Source organism: Dasypus novemcinctus, chromosome 5, assembly GCF_030445035.2.
Source record: "Dasypus novemcinctus isolate mDasNov1 chromosome 5, mDasNov1.1.hap2, whole genome shotgun sequence".
Taxonomy (NCBI): domain Eukaryota; kingdom Metazoa; phylum Chordata; class Mammalia; order Cingulata; family Dasypodidae; genus Dasypus; species Dasypus novemcinctus.
In genome coordinates, this window is record NC_080677.1 from 30,019,214 (window position 1) to 30,045,952 (window position 26,739).

General features: G+C 42.5%; 1 protein-coding gene across 3 annotated transcripts in view; it reads left to right on the forward strand.

Moving 5' to 3' along the window:
* The first annotated feature begins 219 nt into the window (after positions 1-219).
* CPVL (carboxypeptidase vitellogenic like) overlaps positions 220-26,739 on the forward strand; it is a 130,520-nt gene continuing 104,000 nt past the window's right edge. The window contains exons 1-3 of one of the 3 annotated variants that reach the window (XM_004476077.5): positions 220-397; positions 9,212-9,332; positions 24,900-25,085. In XM_004476077.5, the coding sequence (XP_004476134.2) occupies positions 9,299-9,332; positions 24,900-25,085 (220 nt within the window). In that variant the 5' untranslated portion in view covers positions 220-397; positions 9,212-9,298. Of the gene's footprint in view, positions 398-9,211; positions 9,333-18,727; positions 18,861-24,899; positions 25,086-26,739 lie in introns of those variants that run through there. The other 2 variants (XM_004476078.5, XM_058296839.2) reach the window with 2 other exon arrangements.

Genomic DNA, 26,739 nt, shown 5'->3' on the forward strand with positions numbered 1-26,739 from the left:
AAGGTAACCTTAAAAAGAGGGGAAGAGAAAATCACTGTAACAAAACAAGCAAATCCGAGTTCGACCACGACTGATCTTTATCGATTAATTTTTGAAATGACACCCTTGGGGTTGCTTTGCTTCTAACAGGAAGGGAAGCGCCGACTCAGCGCCATCGCGGGAGGTGGCCCGCAGGAGGAGGTGGAGAGACAGATACCTTTGGCCGTTTGGCTCTGGGTGGGTCATGTGAGCTTAGAGGAGCACTTTAAAAACTCCGGTTTTGCAGGGGACTCGTGACGAGGAGGAGCAAGGGGAACGGCGGCCTCCCTTCTCCCTGACTTGGGAACCGCTGCAGGGACCAGACGTCCTGCGTCTGTGCACCGCGCAGCGCACGCGGGAGCGCCGGCGCCCGGCTCAGGTAAACGGCCCGCGCCGCGCGGGTGGTGCGGGCGGAACCGGGCGGCCTCGGCCCCCGGCACGCAGCGCAAAGCGCAGGGCACCCAGGAGGGAGGTAGCCCGGTGGCGGTGAGTTGGGTCTGGGAATGCTGCGCACTCTACTCTGGATGCGCCAAGCCCGGAACACTCCAGAAGGCGACAGGCGCGCCCAGAGGCGGTCGCACCCAGGACATGGACTAGCAAAGTCGGGGCTGGGCTTCCCGGAGCCCCTCCAGGGAAGTGCCGGCGAGGGGGCGCCTCATCACTCTAAGTATGTGTGTGTGGGGAGGGGAGCGTCCCCTTCCTCCCTCAACACGTTTCTCTGGTGTATGTGGAGTGGAAATGGAAAATGCCTCAACTTGGAACGTGCCCCACGCAGGGAGGCTTGGATTAAGCCAATGAAGTCCCACCAGAAGGGCTCTTCCTGGAACGTAGGACTAGGAGAAAGACGGGAGAGATTTGGAAGCAGCTCCCGGAGAAGTGGATGTGGCTCCTGCAGAGGGTTTGGTAGGCGCCTGTGAAATGGAAGCTCCCGTACCTTTCAGATCAGCTTGGTGTCAGAGGAAAGGAAAGGATTTTGGCTAGTGTGCCCTTTGTTAGCTAGTGACCTTGGACAAATTACTTTAAGGGTGTCACCCATCTGAAAGATGGGAATATAAGGACTTCTTTTCTTTCTACACAGTATTTTTACTGAACAATACTGTTCTCTTTCTAGAAATAGAAATAACACATAGAAAATGCCCTTGCACTGGGCTTGACTTCTCCACGAAAGGTAGTTTTCCTTATAAATTATGATTGATGGTGAAGTCTACAGTGAAAATGGAAAAACAAACCAACCAACCAGACAAACAAAACACAACGTTTAAAACTCTGGCCATATATCAATTGTGGTTATCTGAAGGATACTCTGCAAGGGTCCCTCTGGGGTCTTGCCAGGAACAGATGAATTGGAGTCTACACCAGGATGGTCATGAGAGGAAGCAGGTTTATTAACACCAGCTGAAGGACAGGAGACCTGGGTGTCTCAAATCTGCCTTTGTGGGACCATGGGGAGCAGGAGTTTTTATGGATTTAAACAGCAAAGAGTAGAGTGGTTACCATCACAATAGCAAGTATACATAAGGGGGAGCCTAGTCTTGAAATAACCACAAAGTCAAGTTCAGTCTAGAATAACCATCACAAAATTATACATGAGGGAGAGTAGCCATAAACAAGGGTGAGACCTTTTTTCAGAATTATCATCATAATAGTAGGTCTAGGCTAAATCCATCCAGTTTCAGCAATTTCAGTTATTAACCTCTTGCTATTTTATAATATAAAGGTATCTATATGATTTTTTAAAAAGATTTTATTCTTTTATTTTCCTTCTTCCCCTCCCCCTGCCCTGCTATTTTTTTTTTTTTTTTTTTTCTGTCTGTGTTGTCTTCTCATTTTCTCTCCTCTAGGATTCTATCCTGGAGACTCCTGATGTGGAGAGAGGTTCCCTGTCAATTGCACCACCTCAGTTTCTGGTTTCTGCACTTCACCTTGACTCTCCCCTTGTCTCTCTTTTGTTGCATCATCATCTTGCTGCATGACTCATTTGTGCGGGCCCTGGCTTACCACATGGGCAGTCACGTGGGTACTCGTGCAGGCACTGGCTCACCACGTAGGCACTTGCACTTACCACACGGGCACTCGTGCTCATCAGCTCAGCACGCAGGCACTCGCGCAGACACTAGCTCACTGAGCGGGCACGCTTCCTCTTCTTTTTTCACCAGGAGGCCCCAGGGATCAAACTCAGGTCCTCCCATATTGTAGGCAGAAGCTTTATCACTTGAGCCACATCTGCTTCCCTATATAATGATTTTATAATCATAATTATTTGTTGATTCTTAACTTTCAGTTACAGTTTCAGGCTTCATTTTCACTTCAAAACCAATTGGGCACTTTTGTTTATCAACTAGGCAACTAAAACTATTTTAATGTTAGGTTATGGAGGACTGGATACGTCAATCAAGACCCTGGTGCTTGCAGAAACCAAAGTGGGGCTGGATTCAAATTGCTGTAGTTCATATCTACCACCATTTGCAGTCACCTGTCATTCCCATACCTTCTCAGCAACCCCAGTGATTTTGGAGCTAGATGACCCTACACCGAAACCTCGCCCCAGTATCTACCACTTGGGGGACATTAGGGAAGTTTCTTATCTTCTCCAGCATCAGTTTCCTCATCTGCAAATGAGAAAGGAGGTGAGATACTCAATAATCGCCTCTTCCCTCTCCACTTAAATGGTTAACTCATGTAGAGAATTGGTGTGGATGCATAAGAACAGAGTCAACAAGAATGAATTTGAAAAATAACTTTAAAGAGAGATGTTCAAAACAGGAATTGAAACATTTTTGGAAAACTAGATTACACGAGCTTTGTTGGCATGTAAAAGTCTGGACACTTGCCAAGTCTCTTTAGCTCCCTGGAATTTCTAGACATATACTCCAGGCTGACTAGGCACAGTGAAAACCTTTTAGGGTATAATGCCGGGTCGGTGTTCTTAGCGAGAAGCTGTTTCATTCATCTTTTATCTATGGTTTGGTTGTTTTGGAGGGACGTAATTGGGCTCACAATATACATGAACCCAGCTTATAAACCAATTTACAGTGGGGTTCTACAAGGCTGACTTTATAGACTGAGAAATAAGTGGATTTTGACTGGCAGACAGTTAAAATGACGTATAAGGGCATTGAAGTCTGCTGGGTACATCAGTTCACTCCCCGTGAAAAAATAAAACCCTGAGGCCAAAGATATTTTGTGTTTTGTTAATGGATTTATTTTTGTTTGAGGAAGTGTAGATTTTGTCCGAGGGTTGAGGGATGCATGCTGCCGGGGTCTGTGCGGTTCTAAGAGAGTGAGAGGAAGAGCTTAGTTACTGCCTCAGACGCGGCCAGATACCTGTTGGTTCACACCCAAGTAGGTAATGAGCCATTCTTAACAGGAAGTGTGGTTGATTTTAAAGACCAAATAGGATTGCTTTAATTTAACACTCCTATGGGTTTAATAATGTGTGTTTTTCATGGACTGAGCTAAGAACGTTTAGTGAACCTAAGTAGGTGGGGCAGGTTAGTCGAGGGAAAGCGGGAAGACTGAGTCACAGCTGGGACCTGGCAGAGAACCTGACCACGAGACCCCACCTGGGAACCCCTGAGGGAAGAACAGAGCCTGAAAGACCCCGCCGAGACCCTGGGCTCAAGAGGAAGCCCCGGATAACTCCAAACAGGCCTCCCCATTGGTCCCAGATAACTCCAAACCAAAGGCCTCTTCACTGGTCCCCTGCAGCTAGTAGGTGGGCATCGTAAGGCAACCAATCAGATCAGCAAACAGCTGGGGCCCCTCCCCAACAGGAGGAAGGGGGGAGGCCCTAAAAAGGCCTCCCCCCTGGCCCCACCCTGTCTCACTCTGTAGCACACCCACAAGCCTGTCTGGGTGTGTACTATCTCTTAACTCTTTACACCCTCGTCTGCCCTATGGTGAGCCCTTAAATCCCATTATGTGTCATAAAAAATCCCATTATGTGTCATAGCCTGGAACCTAGAAACCCAGAGCGTTCTGCTACAGTACATTATGGTAGCTGAGAAGAGTGATGCTTTAATAGTTATATTGATTTGGGAGAGGGGTAAGGTGGACAAAAAGCTAAGGACTGTACTTTCCTAGTCACAACCATGAAAGGAATCTGAACTCTTTTGCTGTATTTGCAAGTTCAAAGATTTAAACAGTAATAGACTTGGTCACATGGCAGTGATCAGATGCTTTCCTTGTAAAACCTCTACTCCTAAACACAAAGAGAACTGAAACCATAGTATTGAGATTTCTTTCCCCTCAGAGATACGGCAGATAGAGCCTTAGCAGCAAAACAAAGTGCTTTTCTTTTATTACGTTAACTCAGTATATGGAGAGCAAGGGAAAAAACTATACTCAAGTCCATATATCCATTAGTCTGAAAAAGCAAATTCTTAGCATCTTATCTTTCCAATACCCGTGGAACTTATCTCTTAACCTTTTCTCCCTATTCTGATTCTAATTAGTGGTTGCCTTTAAATTGCTCTGGGTGGCCTACTGATCAAATTATTTATTTAGGCACCCTGGGCTAGTCCTTCCTCCTTTCCCTCTAGGGATCCCAGGTCCTGTTACTCATCTTTCTAGGTCTTGTATCTGTATGGTTGCCTGGGCATGAGGTGAGCCAGCTCTCAAAAGATGTATTTGTTCATTCATTTATTCATTCAAGTAATATTTTCTCAATGTTTGATTATGAAAATGTTCAAACATCGAGAAAAGTTGACAGAATTTTGCAGTGTTTATAGACCAGATTCTATTATCATTCAACTGGTACTGATGAGTGCCTGTTTGTCTGGATCTATGCTTAATAAAGCTGTGAAGGCATAAAAGGCCTCGTGAAGTTGTGGGACAATGAAGGATTTGATTTGACCGCAGCATAGAGTTTGTGAGGTGCTCATGTGAGTTTGGCCTGGAAGGTTATGTGTGTGCCGGACAATTATACAGGACACTGAATTTCATGACAGGATGTTAGTACTTTATCGTGGGTGCAGTGTGGAGCCATTGGAGATGTCTGAGGAAGGGACTGTCTTGTGCTTTAATTTTTTTATTTATTTATTTATTTTTAAAGATTTATTTATTTAATTCCCCCCTCCCCCGGTTGTCTGTTCTTGGTGTCTATTTGCTGCGTCTTGTTTCTTTGTCCGCTTCTGTTGTCGTCAGCGGCACGGGAAGTGTGGGCGGCGCCATTCCTGGGCAGGCTGCTCTTTCTTTTCACGCTGGGTGGCTTTCCTCACGGGCGCACTCCTTGCGCGTGGGGCTCCCCCACGCGGGGGACACCCTTGCGTGGCACGGCACTCCTTGTGCGCATCAGCACTGCGCGTGGGCCAGCTCCACACGGGTCAAGGAGGCCCGGGGTTTGAACCGCGGACCTCCCATGTGGTAGACGGACGCCCTAACCACTGGGCCAAAGTCCGTTTCCCTTGTGCTTTAGAAAGCACATTTCCACCGCAATGTGAGGCTGAATTGCAGGGGAAAGGGCCTGAAGCCTGAGGGGTGTGAGTTAGGAGGCTTTGCAAATGCCCTCAGTGGGTGCGGCTGGGGGCGGGTGCTAAGAGTTGAACTGTGAATGCAGTGAATTTCGAGGAGAGGAAAAGGAGGAGAATGATGGGAATTTGTGACTTATTTGATGTTGAAAATGTTGGTTTTAGAACTCATGCAAAGATAGTATGGTGCCATTAAGAGGAAGGAGGAAGTTTCAGGGGGTCAGGGATGTGATGGTCAGGCTTAGGACTTGCTGGTGAGGCAGGCTGTTAGGGAATGAGAAGACAAATCTGGGACCTGGCAGAAAACGACGGCTGTGAAAAACATGGCCATGGAACCCATCTGGAACAGCCCCCGCCCCCCGGGGGAAAGACCCCCACCAGAACTGGCTCCTTGAAGAACTTCGTGAGAAACCCCATGTGAAAGGAATTTCATCTGGGATCAAGGAAAAGTCCTGGATATTCTCAAGGGGCCTTGTCATTGGGCACCCCTGGGGGAATTGACTGGTGGGGTAACCAATCAAAACAGCAAACAGCTGGGACTCTTCCCCGGGCAAGGGGAGGTGTAATTAATGGTTTTAAAAAGCAACCACACAGCTCTCTCCCTCTTCTTGCCTGAATCAGCAGCAAGTGTATCTGGGACCCAAAATCAGTTATTTTCTCCCATTTCTATTCTCTTTTCCCAGTTCCTTAATGAATTACTGGTTTACCTGAACTGGCATGTTCTTAAATTATTTTGTGTACCATAGCCAAGGACCTAGAGGAATCTGGTTGGGTTTGAGGGACCAATTGAGTATCCATGACAAGGTGTCAGCAAAGAGTGGGGGTATTGGATTGAAATGCCCAACTACAGTGTCAGGTCTGAACAAACATATGGACTAGCAATTAATATTCAAGGGATGGTTTAATGAGAAGGCACAAAAGGAGAAAGGACAAGACCTTGAAGAAAATCTAAATAAGTTTGGTGGAACAAGAGAAATACGTGTTCAGTTATGTTGGTATTTTAACAACTCTTCTTACAGTGCCATTATAGCCTTAATTCTCATAAACTTGCAGCAGTTATAAACTACAAACAAAGATCCAGGGGCAGGTCTGGTGCTTGGCTGCTGCAGGCATCGTGGCGGGTGGCAAGGCGGCTGCGCTGGTGGAGGAGCTGGTTCTGGGGGTGAAGCATGGGACCAATTTCGCCAACAAGTTCCATTCCTGCTCAGATAGCAGGAAGCAATGGAAGGCCCGGATGGAGGTCCTCCTGCGTCACCCTGCTGATGGTGGCAGACACTGGGACCAGGTGCTATCCCTGGGCTGCAGTTACAACAGAGTTCCTTTGGACAAGGTGATGGAAATGGCAGATGGGATTGAAGTGGAAGACATGCCCCAGTTTACTACCAGAAATGAATTAATGAAAAAAACATCAAAGCTAAAGCAGAAGATTTATCCCATTTTCACCATCAGCTACAGGCTCAGAAAGGAGACTGGGATGAATGTGACACTGGCCAGTGTCTCTCAAGACTCCTGATATTACACACCCAAAAGAAGAGAGGCAGTTGGAATGAAATGGAATCTGTCTAGATTGGCTTTTTTAAAGTTTCCATTCTTCTAGTAGCTATCATTGTAAAAATATGCATGGACATTCATGTGTTTGTAAATCAGGTACCCTAAGATGAGTTTATCAAGACTATAAGTCCTCTTTATTTTCAGGTTTTTAATGAAGATGAATAATGTATGATTTTTAAAATGTGGATGTAATATGAGGATATGAATTTTACCAATTTGGGTTTTTCAGCAATGTACCTTTAAGTGTGAAAAAAAGAACAACGAATATCTATGCTAGTGGTGTAGAGAGTCTTTCCACTTCCATTATTGGAGTTTGGGATGGGGATGGAGAGGGTGGGGAGAAAGTTAAGTACATTTTACCCAGGACTTTTAGTATACCATGCTTTATCCACGTGAAGCAATTCCATGTGTCAAGAAGCAGGTACCTCAATGGATTTGCCAATCTTTCACAAAGCACAGCCCATGACATCCTATCCTGGTGGTGACCATTTTTTCCAAACCAAAACTCAGGTTCAATCCATGGTCTGGATTCACTTCACCGAGTCTTTACCCGGGTAATTTACAACCCAAATTCCCCCTCCCCTTGTACTTGAATCTTGGTGCTGAAAAAATATTCAGCTCTGAAAGCTTGTCTTATTACAATAATTTACCATTGGCAAGGCAAAGGAAATTATAATTAGATTTGCCTAGCATCTGCTTGTTGCCAGGGATTGTTTTAAGGTCTGCAATTAGAAGGTGAGGGCAGGGACTGGCTTTTGTCTCTCTGCTGTACCTGATATAATAATTTATCCCTCCCTGTAACTATGAAAAATAGTGTGGTTCCCCTCAGAAAGCAAGTACATTGTCAAAAGATAGTTTTTAAGGGGCAAAACCCACATTTGAAACTTTGTGTGCATGGTCTAAATCCTATATACTAATTTTGTTGACCTGAGTTGCTTTCCCCAAATGTCTGTGGACTATTTGTGTGCCAGGTACTGTGTTAGGAGCTCTCACATAGGGGACTCTTACTGAGACCCCTCGTTTGGGAGGTTGTGCACCAGGGAAGCCCAAATCAAAATTGTGCAATTGTTTATTACTGATGAAAAGCTGCTCTCTGGCCCTGTCTTATTTTCACCAAACTTCTTGAACTCTTCTGGGGGAGTCACCACTTCTCAGAAATGCCAACCTGTGAGGCTGGTGAAAAGGTCAGGCAGACGCCTCTGAGTTTAACAGTCATCTCATTAATTCTCCTTAAGATCACTCTCAATCCTCTGCTGATTGAGGCTTTCCTAGAAAGGGGTGGAGTGGAGAAAAGCTCTATTTTTGTTTTTTTTTTACTCCATCATCTTTCTTATCTCATTGTTCTCATTGTTTGCATAATTAAGGTCACTTTCCCCAACTTTCCTTCCATTGTGAGGTTTCTGATCTTCTCTGGGGGGTGTTGAGAGAGTGGGATAGGATGTGGTCCTGCAGCAAGATCGCCCCGGTTGACTCTGGTGGTCCAAAGAATTGTGAGTTCTGTTTCGTCAAACCTTTTTTTCCCTGGCATTAGAAGTAGCCAGACATAGTGTGTCAACAGGGCTTGCACTGGGAGTGGGGTAGTCACCCAATGAGGGCCTTACCGAGCACAGTTGTAGTGGACTGGAGACTTGAGCTCCTTGTAACTCATACCAGCCTTCAGCCCAGCCTGCCTGGAGCTCCTGGCTGTGTGTACATGTCTACCTTCCTTCCTGGCATGAGGGCTCCTTGGAGACACTTGCTCTGCCTTTTTCATCTTTGACTCCTCCACAAGTTTTAGCAAGTGTCTCACACCTTAATATATACCTGAAAATGATTCATGAATTGAGTTCTGTTAGAGGAGGGAGATGCTCTTTGTGGAGGAGAGTATGTGAAGGGGCTTCTAAATCTAAACAGCTGGACCAGGCGTGCTGAGGGAGGGTAAGCAAGCTGTAGGAAAACGCCTGGCCAGGGTGAAGCCCTTTAGCAGCTAAATTGAGCCGCAAGAAATGTAGAAAGTTAAATAAGACGACTAAGTGTGAAACTTAGAATATGGGGTTTATTTGCCAATAGGGGGATCTGGCAGCTGTAGCTAATTCTGAAAATGGAACTTTTTTCTGCCTGGGATTCTTGATGAAAATTTTAGCTATCACCAAATCAACTGGAAATAATTTGTTGTTTCTTAACTCGCCTTCTAGGTCTTGGAGTGTTTGTAGAGTTACCTTGGATTGGAGGAGAGTGACGCTCCTAAGCCATTGAACAGGGACTCTCTGAACTGGCAGCCTATGGCACTTTCCACAGTTCACTGCTTACATGCAGGTCAGCTTTGGTGTATGAAGAAACTTTTTTTTTTTAAAGGAAGTTGCAAGATGTGCATTTATCCCGAGCTGCGCTGTGCTACACGCAGTTTTGCTTTTTCTTTTTTTTAAAAAAAGATTTATTTATTTATTTGTTTCTCTACCCTCTCCCCCCACCCTGGTTGTTTGTTCCCTTTGTCTATTTGCTGTGTCTTCTTTGTCCGCTTGTTATTGTCAGCAGCATGGGAATCTGTTTCTTTTTGTTGCGTCATCTTGTTGTGTCAGCTCTCCGTGTGGGCGGCGCCATTCCTGGACAGGCTGCACTTTCTTTCGCGCTGGGCGGCTCTCCTTACGGGGTGCACTCCTTGTGCGTGGGGCTCCCCTACGCGGGGACACCCCTGCATGGCAGGGCACTCCTTGCGCGCATCAGCACTGCGCATGGGCCAGCTCCACACGGGTCGAGGAGGCCCGGGGTTTGACCTCCCATGGGGTAGGCGGAAGCCCTAACCACTGGGCCAAGTCCGCCGCCTGAAGATACTTTTGTTTCAGAGAAACCTTGCTGGAAGTCACTGATTTAGGATTTGCTGATAGGGTTTGTTGTTATTGTTGTTGTTTTAAATCTATGCTAAACAAAACAAAACAAAAAGTAGTCCAAGTGGTCTTGAACCAAAAATAGACCAAAGATAGCTCCTCTCAGGTTCCAGCCTTACCAACACTTGGCAAGAAATGGCCAAGTTTCCACACCAGAACAGGCCTGAAGTTCTTTGAGCAAAGTAGCTTGCATCAAATGTCTTTGTAACTCAGAGCTTGTTGCAGTTTTTCCTGATCCTTGACTACTTTTTAGGATCCTAGAAATTTCAAGTTTGGAGGGGGAGGTTGGGAATAACATAGTCCATCTAGTCCCCGTGTTTTACTAATGAAGGAACTGCAGTCCCGAGAGAGAAACGAGTTTACTTACACAAGGATGCAACCGTTGGCAAAGTAAAGGCTGGAAAACCAACCTCTGGATGTTCAGCAATCGTGGCAGAGGCCTATCTCAAAATGGTAGAGAAAGCCCTTACCTCCATGTTGTATCCATCACTGTCTCTTCTCTCTATACTTTATGGTTCCCTTACATTTCCTACCTTTTCTTAGTACATCTTTCAAGTGGGATGTTCCACTAGAAATACATTCATAATGAAACAAAGTTAGGTTTATTAGCTTCCCTGCAGCAAGGGAGGACAGACGCGGGACGGGCCACAGGGTGGAGGAAGAGCCTTTTGAGGATTTGGCCTTGTACTGAGTGAGTGGAAGGAGGGATCAAGGAAGAGGGGGCCCATTTTGGATTGGAGGCTGGCAAGTAGCTCAGTAATCGACCATCTTGGCTGTCTTTGTTCAGGATGTGGAAGGAACAAAGTGAGTCTAGGGATATCATTGGTAAGAAAACAGCAAATTGCTCAGAAGAAAGGATTGCCATTTTGTGGCTGCAGCACGGCCTTGGGTATGCTGAAACCAGCAGGGTTGCTTTTCACTCTCTCAGCCCTGGATTTGGTTCTTCCATTCTCTCTCACACATATGCACAAGCACACAAATATTAATTAAATATGTGGCAAAACCAAGTAGTGGGAGATTTTACTTAATGGTACCACCATTCACCCAGCCATGTCAGTCAGATCTGGGAGTCAGCCTAGACTCTTTGCTATACTTAATAGTTCATCACTTACAAGGTCCTGCCAATTTTAACTTCTAACAGTTTTCAAACCTACTCTGTCCATATTATTGCTATTGCCCTATCCTAGTTCAGGCTCCCATCAACTTTATTCTGGATTATTGCAAAACCCCTTAACTGGTCTCCTTGCCTTCTGTCTTCCCATCTTAAGTCCTTTGTTCTAAGAAGGTCATAATCTTTTCAAAACATAAAACTTTTCAGCAGCTTCTAATCACTAGAGGAGAAAGATAAAAGTTCGTGGCACATCATACTAAGTTTTCCAAGATTGTTCCCTGTTGGCTTCTCTAGCTTCCATCCTGCTGTTTCTCCACCTCCTACTTTATGCTTATATCCTGCCTCTGTATTGGTTATTTATTGCTGTGTAACAAGTTTTTAAAAGTTATAAATCCTATGGCCCAAGAAAATAGGGCTGACAAGAGCAAATGAAGCAGAACAACAGTTTTTTGTTAGACAGCAAAGAAAGACACATATAAATTAGAAAGAAGGCAATTCACATCACAGAACCACAGGGGAGGCTCAAAAATGGCAAATCTTGGTTACTGCAGAAGGCAAGGGATAAGTTTAGGGAAGAAGGTGATAAGTTTAGCTTTTTTATTCTTTTTAATTACATTTGTTGTTTTTTTTCAAAATAATACATTTACATGATGAAAGAATCCAAGTAATACAACAATGCTCAAAGTAAAAAATTTTAGTCCTCCTGCTCACTCCTCCCCACTCTTTCCTTATCTTTGAGACTTCCTTTCCATACTTTAATCACTTCTTACCTCCAAATTTCTAAGTTATCAGCTTATTCTCCATTTATAGATTTATTGGGTTTACAGCTGTACTTTTGATCAATTTAAGGTCTTTTTTTATTGACTTCCTATTAGGAAAGTTGAGAATTTAGCACTTTAGCACCTTATGACCCAACTTGCCTACCCTCTGTCCTGTCTAAATGGTCATACTGTATTTTTTTTCTAAATCAATAGCTAATATTTACCCTGTTGTATATGCAATGTTCAATGCTGAGGCAAATAGTATACTATAATTACAATTGGGGGTTTTTTTGGTGCAGTTTTTATATTCTTCCTTGAATTAATATTGCCTCTTTTGGATTGCCTAGTTTTCTATGCCACTATCAGGACTTCTTCCCAAACTTGCTGATAGAATGGTAGTATTTCACCGGGTATGATTTTTCACAAAAGTGTGTTAGGTAGCCAGTTTTATTTTTGTCCTTGAGAACCTCCCCTGTGGATTTCTCTATTGTACTGCTCTAATATGCACTGATGACTTGCTAGGCTGCATAGCTGTCATCCTGAGACTTTACTTCCTCTCTCTCCTGTGCTAACTCCCCTGTTACTGGGATCCCATGTCTTCCTCTTTCTTGGTTTACTTCCTTGTTTTGGTGAAACACTCTGCCAATATCTTCATAAGAAGGGGCAAATAAAAAAAAAAACTTTTTTTGAAACTATTATATCTGAAAATGTCTTTATTTTGCCCTAGTATCTGATTAATAGTATAGGTGAGTATACAATTCTAGTTTGAAAAATCATTCTTCTCTTAGAATGACGAAGGTGCTTGCAGTATCTTTTAGCTGCTGGTGCTGCTGTTGAGAGGTCCAATGTCATTCTGGCTCTTGATTGTTTTTAAGTCATCTTTCTGTTTTTCTGTCCCTTTCTGGAATCTGATCTAGGTCTTTTCATTCCTTGGGCTGGAAACTTGGTGGTCTTTTTAAATCGGGAAGATCATGTTCATAGCTCTACTAAATGCTTTTGTATTCTTGCTTTGATGATTTCCTCCCCTGAATTTTATCTGCGCTCTTTGTCTGGAGCTCCCATTATACACACCGTGGTCTTCCTGAGCCAATCCCTTAATTTTCTTATCTTTTTCCCTCTTTTTTTCAAATTCCTTTCTCTTTTAGCTATATTTTCTGGAAGATTTCTGTGACTTCTGTTTAATTTTCAGATTTCTACAATAGCATTTTTAACTTTCAAGAGTGTGTTCTTGATCTTTTTCCTTCTTTAAACAATATTCTCTTGTTTAATAAACGAAATGTCCTCCCTTATCTCCTCTTAAAGATTATTTTCTTGTTTTCAAAGAGTCTGCTCCATGTATTACTGTTTCTTCTGAGATTTCTTTTGTGAAGAAAACAAGATTTCTTTTGCTTTTTTTCTTTCAAGTTAGAGGCTTTCCTCAAATATCCAGTGGTTCTTTGTAATCTATTTGTATATTAAGTGTGAGAAACTGAATTGCTGGTTGGACGCGCCATTGTGGTGAAGGGACTTGTCAGTAGCCCACTGGCCCACTGGTGTGGTTTGGTGGGTGGACTCTCCTTATCAGTTTAGGTCTTTTCTCTATGAGGAATCCGTTTATCTAGAGAAGAATCCTTCACTCTATTTCATGGGTGAGGGATGGACACGTCTAGACCTTGCTGCCAGCTTTCTTAAAGTTGACTGTTCAAGGGGCTGGAATATTTCAGTGTACAGGCTTTTGCTTAATTTTCAGTAGGGTGCCTCTTCCCTAACTTTCACTGTTTCTAGTATCCCCAAGACTGGAGTTAGTTTTCCAAAGAATAAATTTTCTGCAGAATAAATCTTTCCACACACCTTCTAAGATAGGGGAGGGGAACTGAGGATGTTTATGATCTTACAGACTTTCAACCAACCTATGTTTTCACCCCCCTGCCTCACTTTTCCTTTTGCTGTATCCAGTATTTGAAATTTTTGGACCTTGGGGAGTGGATGTGTCTCAAGCAGTTTAGTTCCTCCTTCCCACATGGGAAGGCCCTGGGTTCAGTTCCTGGAGCCTCCTAAAAACAAAAAACAACAAACAAACAAAAAAACTAACTCAGGGTGGCAGACTTGGCCCAGTGGTTAGGGCGTCCGTCTACCACATGGGAGGTCCGCGGTTCCAACCCCGGGCCTCCTTGACCCGTGTGGAGCTGGCCCATGCACAGTGCTGATGCGCGCAAGGAATGCCGTGTCACACAGGGGTGTCCCCTGCGTAGGGGAGCCCCACGCATGCGCAAGGGGTGCTCCCTGTAAGGAGAGCCGCCCAGGGCGAAAGAAAGTGCAGCCTGCCCAAGAATGGTGCTGCACACACGGAGAGCTGACACAACAAGATGATGCAACAAAAAGAAACACAGATTCCCATGCTGCTGACAACAACAGAAGCAGGCAAAGAAGACACAGTAAATAGACACAGAGAACAGACAACCGGGGTGGGGGCGGGAAGGGGAGAGAAATAAATAAATAAATCTTTTAAAAAAAGAAAAAACCAACTCAGGGTTGCCAATGTGGCTCAGTGGTTGAACACTGGCTTCCCATATACAAGGTCCAGGGTTCAATCCCTGGCCCTGGTACCTCAAAAAAAATTTTTGGCAGGGTGACATTTCCATGGTTATGTCATGTGAATTGGCTTGTTTCTCATTTATATTCTGCTTATTTTTCTCTGCATACTATTTATTCACTTTCCAGCTAACAAAAAATTATTTGATCTGCCTCATTTGCTGTTGTCTATCCTATTTGGGGGAGCTGTGGGATTTATACCTTTAAAAAATGTCCTTACTCTCACTTTAGTTGGGTTTCAGGAGGGAACAGAAATAGAGAAATGCGTTCAATACACTACATTTTAGCAGATGTGTTAAGTTACATTTTGATGTGTTGAATTTGATGTACCCATGGGACATCAGGTAAAAATGTCTGGCCGGCAGTTGGGTGGATGAGTCTGAAGCTTTGAAGAGGAGCTATCATCTTGAATGACATCAGTAGAAGGTGCTAGTTAAAGTGATGCGACCACCCTGAAAAGGGTATATGGAGTGAGAGAAGCTGTGGACCAAGGATAGACCCGTGAGAAACTCAGTATTAAGGAGCAGGCAGGGTAAGAGAGAACTATGAAAGAAAAGATGGACAAAGTTCTAGGAGATCCATGACAGCACAGATGACAAAGGGCAAAGCAATGATAAATTCATGAAAGGGGCAATGCCAATGCTTCAAAGAAGTCAATGAAGATAACAGAAGCACTAATTGAAAGTGTTTCAATAGCTCAAGAACCAGACAAAAAAGTCCATGGGCCTTTCCTGCTACCTCCACCTTGATACCATGTGCACTTTAAAAATATATACGTAGGCAGCATGTAAATGCAATGCCTTCCCCCCAACGTGGGACATGACACCCGGGGATGAACCTCCCTGGCACCGAGGGATCATTACCAAGTACCAACTGATGATGCACTAGAAAATGACCTTGAATTAAAGGTTCAATGCGGATCAGCAGAATATCCCTGTCTACATATAATAACATGACTTTAAAATGCTGTTTGACCTAATGTAAGGGGGAAATGGAAATGAGAAATGAGTTTATATGGCTACGAGTCTCTAAAAAAGAGTCTGGAGGTTGTCAGAAAGATTGCCCTTATGCTCAACTGAGCAGAGTCTAAGAGACAGATAAAGTAGATACAACCCCAGGTATTGGTTCCTTTGAGGGCTAAAGAGACCCGCGAATTCTATGGTCATGGCAGATGGGGTTCACTGCCATGTCAGATGGCCCTTCTTTGAAGCTGGTGTTTCTGCGTGATGGCAATGGACTCAGATGGGATCTCTTTTCACAAGACTTTCATGCTACTTTACTGGAATTGTAGATGGTTTTGGGGTTTAAGATATATTTAGGGGATTTGAATCTCTGGACTGACAATATGATAGCAGGCCCTGAGCCTCAACAGACTTCAGCTCCTATGCTCTGATTTATTGGACTCACCCCACTCAGCTAAGATGGAGTTGAAGAAGGACAACCACCACACCATGGAGCCTAGAGTGCCTACAACTGAAAGTAGGAGGATTGCATCCAGTATCCATGTGGAATCTGAGCCTCCTCTTGACATAGAGGTGCAACAGACACAACCAATCCAAGGTCCACAGAGAAAAGGTGGCACTGGTGTGGGAAAAGAGGCCATGGTGGCTGATGGGTATGGGGAATGGGAGGAAGAGATGAGATGTGGAGGCGTTTTTGGGACTTGGAGTTGCCCTGGATGGTGCTTCAGGGGCAATCACCAGACATTGTAAACCCTCCCAGGGCCCACTGGATGGAACGTGGGAGAGTATGGGCTATGATGTGGACCATTGACCATGAGGTGCAGAGATGCCTAGAGATGTACTTACCAAATGCAATGGATGTGTCATGATGATGGGAGTGAGTGTTGCTGGGGGGGGAGTGGTGGGGTGGGGGTGGTGGGGTTGAATGGGACCTCATATTTTTTGAATGTAATATTTTTACAAAATGAATAAAATTTAAAAAAAAAATACACACATGAAGTTAAAAATATATATATATACGTAGGGAGGGGGTTCACTTGTTCATCCCTCTGATCTTATTAGTCTGGTTGTGATTTTGTTGCCCTCTGATCGGCCTTGTGAAGGTATTTGGATGGTGTGATTTTGAAGGTCATTAGCTCAACTCCCTTATGCCTTTCCTGGGTGGTGTGGGCAAGCCATGTGGATGGGACTTCAAATTATGGGTGTGATGGGTGAAACTGATACCATTAACCATGCTTTTCTTCAGCTGTGAATATGAGGAGCTAGTGGAGGCAGTGGGGTTCAGTGGGAAAGAATTCCAGTCCTTTACCCTTAGAATAAAACACAAATTCCATTCTGTTGGGGTCTCTGAGGAAGCCCAATAAGTAGCATCTCTCTCCCCCTACCTGAGTTCTAAAAAAATTGAGAAATGAGGTAAAAGGGCAAGACAAGTGCATAGCAAAATTCACCTTAATTACTGATCCCACTTCCTGGAACACTCTCTTCCCTAGGTATTCACATGGAACTCTCTCATGTCCTTCAGATCTGCTCAGAGGTCACGGCCTCAGAAAGGCTTTTCCTGACCATAGTATCTCAAATAGTTCATCTCTCTCTAGCCCTCTACCTTATATTTTCTTCATAGCTCTCATCGCCCCCTCCCTCCACCCCCATGGGATATAAATTCCACGAAGGCAGACACTTTGTCTCTTTCCTTCTCCATTTTATTCTCCATGTCTAGCTTGGAGTCTGGTACACAGTAGGAACTAAAGGAACATTTATTTATTGAATGAGTGGCTGGCTCACTTAACTTAGAGTCTGTCCCAGTTTTGCCAATGACTAAAGTGTTATTACCTTGGCAAGGTGCTTGGATCAAAATGGGCCTCTATCAAGGGTGATAGTGAAGATCATGTAAGATAATGTACAGAAAAGAGCTGAGAAAAGGGCTAGAGAAATGTAAGGGAGTGTTATTTGACAACTACTACCAATAATAATGGAACCTATTTTGGAATCAGGGAGGAGTTTCTTGACTCCTTGAGGAATTATGATTCAGATGACCATGTGGTGGAATTTCCCAGGACCATCCTCATATAAAATGTTCTCGTCTAGCTTCCCATTCTCACTGTTGTATTAACTGCAGTGTACCCTGAATTTTTATTTGAAAAATTGAGTCACAATAGGTATATCAATAAAGAGGATGATCCTAAAAAGAATAAGGGTATGTTTACTTGAGCAAAAAGGAAAAAGAATTTCTCAATGGAAGACACTGGTTTTGCCATGAGGTTTGAAAGTTCTTATAAATGAAGACACTGAGAGCTTAAGCCATGCAAAAACAAATATTCCTCAAACCAAAGCTCACTAGAAATCCATTATGAAGAAATCTCTGGGTCTGTGATTTTTCACTTCTTTGCAGATAAAAAAAAAAAAAAGCCTTTAAATCACTTAAAATTTCAGTCCCCACAAGTGGGTACTACAAATAGTATGCCAAAATAATCTGGTTCACCCAGAATTCTGCTTTTGTCCAAAGCTGAGGCAGATTTTGTTATAGCATCTGTACAGAGGTTTATGGAAAATGCATGAACTTTGGAACCATCTAGATTTAGCTTCAGATTCAACTTCGCTATTTCATAGCTGGGGAGACTTGAGAAAATTATTTAACTTGGGACTTAGTTTCTTTATCTTGATATATTTTATATCTGGTTTTAGGGCTTATCTAAGAACGGTGTTAGTCAAAGAAACATGTACTGCCTGTTAGCCAGCGAAAGGCCCTGAGATGTTCTATATGGAGGAAGCCTGTTTAATTTGTCTAATCCAGAATTTCCCCAACTTTTTTCTTATATAACTCTGAATCTATTGCTGAATTAGTGTTGTTCAAAGGACCCTGTGGGAAATCCTGGCTTATAATAATGCCAGACAAATCTTACATAAGAAATAAATTTAGCTGTCCTTTCCCATTTTATTTTTGGCCCCTCAAATATTTTTAAGATGCCTAAAAGTAGAACTTTTAGAGCTTTGTCCTCTCACCCTCCATCCCAGCTTCTTCCAGTCCCCCATCTCTCTTAGTAATCCCACTACCCACGAGGCCATTGGGAAAAGAGCGTAGGATCCAGCCTTGCTTCTCCTCTTTTCCTTAGCCATTATGTCCAGTCTATTAACAATCCCGGTGGCCTGCTGACCCTTTCACCACCTCCACTGCTACTCCTGGTCCCAGCCTCTGTGTTCTCTCCTGGATTATTACATCAGTCTCCTAATTGGTGTCCTGGTTCCATTCTTATTCTCCTGTAGTCCGTTCACAAGATAGCAACCAGAGTGATGATTTCACAATGAAATTCAGGCCATATGATTCTTTTCCTTAAAACCCTCCAATAGTCTCCTACTGCAGTTACAATAAAATGCTACGGCATATGAAGACAGATAAGAATCTGCTTGTTTTGTTCCTGCCTACCTCTCCACCCTCGTCATGTGCCACTTCCTCAGCCCTTCCCGCTGTGCTCCGGCCATTCAGCAGCACACAGGCTTCTTCACACCTTGGGGCTGTCGCACGGTTTCCTCAAGTCTGGCTACTTCTCATGGCACAGGTCATCTTCCTGGGGATGTGATTCCTGACCACCCTTAGCATAAATACTTTTCTGAGGGCACTCAGAGTAGGGCCTAGGATATAAATATTCTTCCAAAATATTTATTGAACGAATAAAGGTCACAGAGTGTGTTCATAGAATAGTTAGTAGATGTTGCTCCAGAAAAAAGCCAGACTTTCTGGTCAACTATTTTTGGTTTGGGAAATACTGGGCTGAAAGTTGTAACAGATATATTTACAGCTTGGACATATAATTTAATTTTGGGAGGATATGGTTTATAGTGTTTCCAGATTTACGTGAATAGGGAGGAAGGACACTTGCCCAAATAGCACATTTTGGGAAGTGCTGGACTAGGGGCACCAGAATGGTCTTTGGACACTGGTTACAACTGACCTCGGTTCCTTGCTCTACTACTTATTAGCTGTGAGAACTTGGGCAAGTAATTTGAATTCTCTGAGGGTCAGTTTCTCATCTGCAAAATGGGATAATCCCTACCTGGTAAGGATTAGAAATGAAAAAGTAGAAAGCAATTAGCATGGTCCCTCGTACAGAGGAAACGTTCAACAAATAACTATTATTGGTAGCATGATCATGATGGTGCCTTTGATCGGAAGATGGACTTTGCATTGTAAATCTGTCATTAGCATTTTGGGACGTGTCTATTTTGTATTTTTATATCCAATCCCCCAGTCCCACTTTTCCCCTTTTTGTTAGGTTAAGATTTCAAGGTGAAGCTCCTTACTGTAGTGTCAGATCAGATTGTTTTTCTCCTCTTCCTGATCCTGTCATTCTCTACCTGCACATAACTCTAGTTTGTCTCCCTACCCTGTGAGCCCAAGGATCTGCAGACAGAGATACCGCGACTGATCATTAGAGAGATTAGGTGGCACCATCCGGTGTCTGAGGGTGTGGCCTGTGAAATGAGACAGCCATGCAGGTCTCAGCCCTGCTTAAGCAAAAGGCTGTCCTTTACCTTTATGTCGTGTCTAGGGGAAAAGTGCTTCCAATATCAATTCTAGAAATTAAAACGAAGAGGAATAGTGACTCCCTCACAATCAAGGTTTTCTTTTGCAATTTGTTTGCATGGGAACTCCTTTAGCAAAAAGCTAGATTGGGGATTTGGGTTGGTATTTAATCCAGGATTGAACAACAGCCCTTCCTTACAGATTCAAATGCTTTGGATATGCTTGAATAACCATGAGAGGTGACTAAATCCTTTCAAAAGAGAAGAACCACTTTCTGTACCTCTTTTTTATTATAGATTCCATGGAAACTGGCCTCTCTTTTTTTCTTTATATTCAAATCATAAATATTTTTGTTATGTTGAGAGCTACTAAAGCCAGTTAGCTACAGAGGGGAAATCCAAATAATTGCTTTAATTGTAACTAAAACGTTTATTATGTGAAAGAGTTTTTATCCTTTGATGGGAATAATCAAACTGAGAAAAGGTTAAATGAGAAGAGGGGGAGGAAGGGAAAACATAAGACTTATTTAGACATTTGCTCTTTGTTCCTTTGTCCTTATTTTTGAGTTTTTGTTTTTGATTATTTTTTCATTGGTAGAGCACACACTTTTTTCCAGTGGCTTTTTCCCATTTCTTAAGGCCTTATGTATATCTAGGCATGTTGTCTGCTACTTCCACATATCAGGATTCCACTCCCCACCCCCACCCCCATTGTTTTGCTTCTTCTGTTAGTCATTTTTATTGGAATTAGAGTTTGAGTTGATGAAACATAGTTTCTAGCCCAATTTACAGAAAAGGAAAATGAAGCCAATGCCGTAAGCCCTCATTTGTTGTGTGGACTGATTCTCGTGGTGTAAATATTCCTGCCATAGCTGATTTCAAGCTACCAACAAGACATCACTGAACTTAAAGCTGGGAAGAGGTGTTTAGTAACACCTCATTTATACAACATTTCCACTAGACAAATATAAAAAACATAATTCCAGAGCATAGGTAATAGTAAAATGTAGTAAAATAATTAGGAAGCAATGGGTTTTGAGTATTTATTACTAACGTTTTTTAATATAGCATATTTAATGGATAGTGTTATAGCTTAATTTTTGTAATAGCTGTGTTGAACAACTGGCTCTCAAAGTTCCTGAAAACTGAACAATCATCTCTTATGGGCAGACTAGTAGCACACCACTAAGTGAGGCCCAGAAGTGAATGAGTCATGGTAAAACCTAGACTGACATGAAACTGTTTCTTAAAGCCAAAATGGTCTAAAATTTTTTACTTATTAATTTTTTGATTACTGTATCCGCTAATGATCTGTGAGTGGGGTATAGGACTATTTCATGGTATTTTTCTGCACTGAAGCAATGGCAGTCAGAATATCTGAAAATCATTGTAACCAAAGATGAGAGCAGAGAAGGTAGATTAGAGCTAAAGCCGTAAATCCTGGCTTTCAGTCTTGGCCCTACTGCTCACCAGCGTGTAATCTTGGGCAAATCACTTCCTTCTTTAGCTTCAGTTTTCTCTCTGTAATATGAAGGGATTGCACCACATGAGGAACATCTCATATCTTACACAGCTCTAAGTCATCATGACTCATTTAGATTCATCCTATTATGTGCACTCTTGCGATGGGAACTACTGTAGGCATACAAAAACAAATATAATAATTATGACAACAGCATCTCACATTTATACAGAGCCTTCTAATTTACCAAGGAGAATGTACTCTGAGTCTCTGAGGTTCTGTGGCTTCAGGGAGATCAGGAGACATCTTAACAGAATGTTAGAGAAAGGAAAACCTATTCTAAAAAGACAAACAGAACTCTTACTCCTAGGAAACGCAAGAGGTCATAGCCAGGTAGTAAGAAGGCGGCCACTGGCGCTTTAAAAATTTTTTAAATTTTTATCATGTCTAGCAATTGCTTCACTTTATTTTAAAAAAGAAAACCAATTTTTTATTATAAGTTTAATTGTTGTAGTATATTTAAAAACTCTTAAGATGTATTAAATAAGGAGACAATAAAAATAATCCATCCTTCTACCCGAAGATAATAATTTACAACTTAACCTTTTATAATTTCATTCTGTTCATGGTTTCTACTTCTATTTTAGCTAGTGGATATCATACTCTATATCCAATTTAGTATTTTGCTTTCTTTGTCTAATGTTTTTTCATAGTTTCCAAGTCATTAACATTCTTAGTAGAGTCATTTCAGGGGCTGCATATTATTCCTTTTTTTTTTTGAGGTACAGTAACTTAACCAAACCAATGTCTTATTGCTGGCAGTTTAAGTTGTTGACAGTTTTTATTATTCTAAAAAACACTATGATAAATAGATTTGTTTATATATAAAAATTGTAGTGTTGGGTGCACGGTCTCCAACTGTGATACTTGAGGTTTAGTAAGATAATATCAGTGAATCGTATACATTGGACCATAGTTTATTTGACTCTACCAATGTATCTTTAGACACATTCACCTAGATTTTCTTCTGTTTCTAAACATTTATTAAGAGAAACATTTTTGCCTAATTCCTTCCATATGACATATTTGAACTGGAAATAGCATCAGTGTTTTCATATTAATTCAAATAGACATAAGATAATATATATGGTTAAAAGATTTTCTTTTTTGGGTTCTGCAAGAGATAGCTTCTAGTATAGGGTTTATTAGTTTAGAAAGTGCTCAATAAATGCTCAATAAATATATAGTTTCAGACTAATTTAGAATAAACAAAAGCATTTGAGAAGTGTGTTAAGGAAAAAAACACTTCTCCATTCACAATAATAGCTTTCATTTTCAATAACGATGACAGCCAAGCACAGTTCAGTAATTCTGCTGTTAAATGAGAAGTGTGAAATGAAGTATGTTGTTGCTTGAATTCACCTACACGGAAACCGTGACTCTAATAGTTACTTGATTAAATGTTAATGAGGTCTACTAAATTGACCGAACTCTTACTTTTATGTATTAGATATATGAAAACAAGACCAATTTTACCCTCTTTCTTTAACATCTTTGAGTCAACATCTGCTTTCAGGGGAAATGCTGTAACTACCCTAGTTATTTAAATATTAATGACTTCCATTATAGGGGTCTGGGAATATATAGCAGGAAGATTGTGAAATTAGATGGACGACTGGTTTCTTGTTTCTGCCCCCAGGAAGAACTCTCCTACTGGAAGAGCTTCTTCCATTATGTTTTTAATACCCCAGATTTTTTTTTTTTTCCGGAACCAGTTAGAGAATGAGATTGTTGATTTTCAGACATTCCTTGAAATGGCTGTGCTGTTAAAACGTCAGTGTAACAAGTTCACATAATTAAAAAAAAAAAGGCTTAAACACTGCCAAATTAGCCATTGCCCTTGGGCTTCTCAGGAACCTAATTTCAGTTTCTAAAGTCATTGTGTTTCTCATTACAGTCAATAACGGGCAAAGGCATTTATTTGTTGGCTGCATACTGTATTTGGTTGGGCTTGTTTATATTAAGTATGGGGAATTATGTTAAGCCAACCATGAGAGAGATGACATGGGTTATATATTCAATCACCTTATAATTATAAACTTTTAGCTCATTGGAGAAATGTGGCAGAAAAGCTTTTTAGAATTTCCTACAACCAATATTTTCATATTATGCCAAATTGGCCTGCGATAAGCAGGTGGATAATAGATTTTTACATTTTGTATTTTTAAAATGTTTTAATGGGTTGGCATTTTAAAGCATTGAATAATCAAAAGCAGGCTTTCTATTTGCATAATTACATATTTCTTTTGTGTCCAGAAGTCTGAATGAGTGAAGTATTTATTCATTTCATGTATTTTATTTAGAATTAGAGGTAAGAACCCGGATCTTGCTTAAATAGTGGTAGTGCAGAGCAACATAACAGCACTGGTGTAGGTATCACTATACTTAGCAGGGCTGGGACTTGGCACCTACCTCATGTATAAAATTCAAGGGGGTGCCGAAAAAACTCAGAAGTGAGATGAGTAGCATTTTAATGCAATATTTTAAAACATGAACATTAATGCAAAAATGCCATGTTGCGCAGAGATGTCAAAGTTGTAGATTAAGATGAGCTCCGATCCTGCACCTGTCCCTCCCTTACCTCTCCCTAGCCCTGACCACGATTGGGTTCAAGTCTTGATTTTTCCACCTTTGGATCCCTACATAAGCATTCCTATGAGTCAAGTTTTTTCTAAGATAAAATTGATGAGAATAATCCTTGCTTTCCTGGTTGAGTTATTAGGAAACTCCGATCAGCTCATAATACCTGGGAAAACCCATTGCAAATACAAATTGCAAGGTTATTTACAATTTTAGGCAAATTACCATGTAATATGCAGCCATTACTGTGAGCCCAGATGAATAGCCTAAGCAAAAACAGATTTGAAGAACCTTGGAAAGCTTTGTGCCGATTAAGTTTGGGGCCTAACTCTTAAATTGTATCAACTAACAAGAGAGATGGAGACCTTTCTTCTTTTTCATTGGATACAAAGTTTTGTGGTATGTAAGAGACAGAAGAGGTGACCAGAAATCCACTGTTCATTTTTAATTTCACTGCAAAGATACTTATTTTATTATTTATTCATTTGTTTATTTTTATTTGACTTACTTTAAATTTCACTGGACAACTGTGATCTCACCTTTACTCCAGCCATTCCAAGCCCCAGCGGTGCCAGGCCCTTTTCTCCTGCCCATCAGGGCTCCCCTTGCCCTTCAGCCACGTGCCGCGTTGGTGAGGCCCATGTGCTCTCACTCCTTCGCCCACCTGTAGTGGAAGAGCTGTCTCTGCTTCTCATCTGGTGTGTTATTCCAGAGCCCTGGATGCCTTGTGGTCCTAAGGCTTTCATTGTAATTACCCCTGGGAGTCCTCGCCCCTCTTCCCTTGCCCCTTAGCTTCTGGATGAGCAGGAAGTGGGTCATGCTGGATAGTGGTGGTGTCCACTGGGCTTCGCAAAAGGGCTTTTATGCACAATAAATATTTTTGGGGCCAATAAGTGAAAAAGCATGTAAAATGACTAGGTGAATATTCACTCACTCTCGATTCACTTGTGGAACGCTGTTGTTTTCATCCTAGACCTGCAGGGAGGGTTTGGCACCATGTGGAAGGCGATTGTTTTGCTGGTCCTGTTGATACCCAGCCCCGGAGCTGGGCTGTTTCGCTCCATGTACAGAAGTGCCCAAGTTTCCACACCACAGAAGGGAGATCTGGGACAACCACTCTTTCTTACCCCATATATTGAAAATGGGAAAATTCTGGAAGGTAAGTTTAATTAAATCAGGAAACAGGTTCTTGTTTGGTTGATGACTTTTTGTTTTGTTTTTTGTTTTAAGCAACTATTCCACAGGATGTGGCGCAAAACACATTCTAGTATTTTTACCTATTGCTTTATTTCAAATATTAATGATACGATGTTCATCTATTATCTGAGGTTCAAGCTAAAGTGAGGACTAGTCAAGGGTGGATTATATATGTGGTTGAAACTGGTGTAGTGCCTGTCCATGACTGGGTTCTTAACAAGGTTAATACTAACCTGAAAACTTACCCATGGTTCCTTATACACGAACTCATGAGCCCAGGGAGCTGTGTCCATTTTACAAAGGAGAAAACTAAAGCAGAAAGAAATTAAGGTACTTTCCCAGAGTCACACAGACATGGGGGTGGGGGGGTGGGTTGCAGGATTCACCCAGGGTCCACGCCCACAGCCACTTTGCTGTGCCCTTCACTGGGCAGGTTACCCAAACATCCAAAGTCTCTTTCCTCATTAATAAGATGGAAATATAACAGCTTACCCAATTCACAGGGATGCTGTGTGTTAGAGGTTTGCAACTAACAAGCTGTAGCTCAGTTTCCCCTGATATGCAGTGGGAAAAGGCTAACCCCATCCCCCATAAGCCTACATGTCCAAGGGCACGGCACTTCCCCACAGGTTAAACAAAGACACCACGTAGAGATGGGAGTAAAGGGAAAGGAAACCTTCCCTACCTACACATCAGAGGGAGATAAACTTCCTACAGAACAAAGAAACATCTGCTCCTCAGCATTCCAAGAAACCATAGCTCCCTAACCCACTATCTTCCAGTCACTGTCAGGGATTTTCATCCCTAGGGCTTCCTTTTGGTCCCTGCACCTCACTCGGACCCTCAACCCCGCCCCCCCACACCAACTCTCATTCCCCCGCCTAGGAAAGTTCTGTATAAATTCAAGTCCCCCCTTCCGGGAGTGGGCTGAAGTCTCTCTTCAGACCCCACCATGCTAGTGGGGGACTGAAGTCTGTTCTTCAGAACCCCTCCATTGGGAGAGCTTCCCAATAAATACATTCTTTGCTTATGGTCAATCAGTCTCCGTGTCCCAGTAAGAGCCGTATTTTCTCCAAAACTGTGTAAATCAAATGAGAAGATGCACATGAAAACTCTTCGTAACCTGTCAAGTTGCTCTCCAAACACGAGTGTTTGCAAATCTCTTTTATTTAGAAATCAAAGGATTTTCTCTCACTACTATTATTATTAATAGGAAAAAAAGTGTCATTTGGCATCATCGGAGACTAAAATCGATGGCCCGTCCCTGCTCTTGATGCTTTCATGTTTAGGTGAATTACTTAATTGTCCTGGACCTCAGTAGCTTCCTGAACGGAACAGTGGTGTACAGGCAGCTATTCTGAAGTACTGTTGTAGAGCGCAGCAGCGAAATGGGGTGCTGGCTGGAGGCAGCTACTGGATCCAGGGAGGGTCTTCATGAGCATAGGAGGTGATATGTTTGCATGCTGATGGAAATGATCCAGCAGAGGATCAAAGCTGATGGTGGGAGTAACGCTGGAGCCCTAAGTGCAAGTGGCCAGGAGAGATGGGATCTGGTGCGCAGATAGGGGCGTTGGCGTTTGCTTAGAAGCACTGAAATTTATCCCAAGTCATAGGTG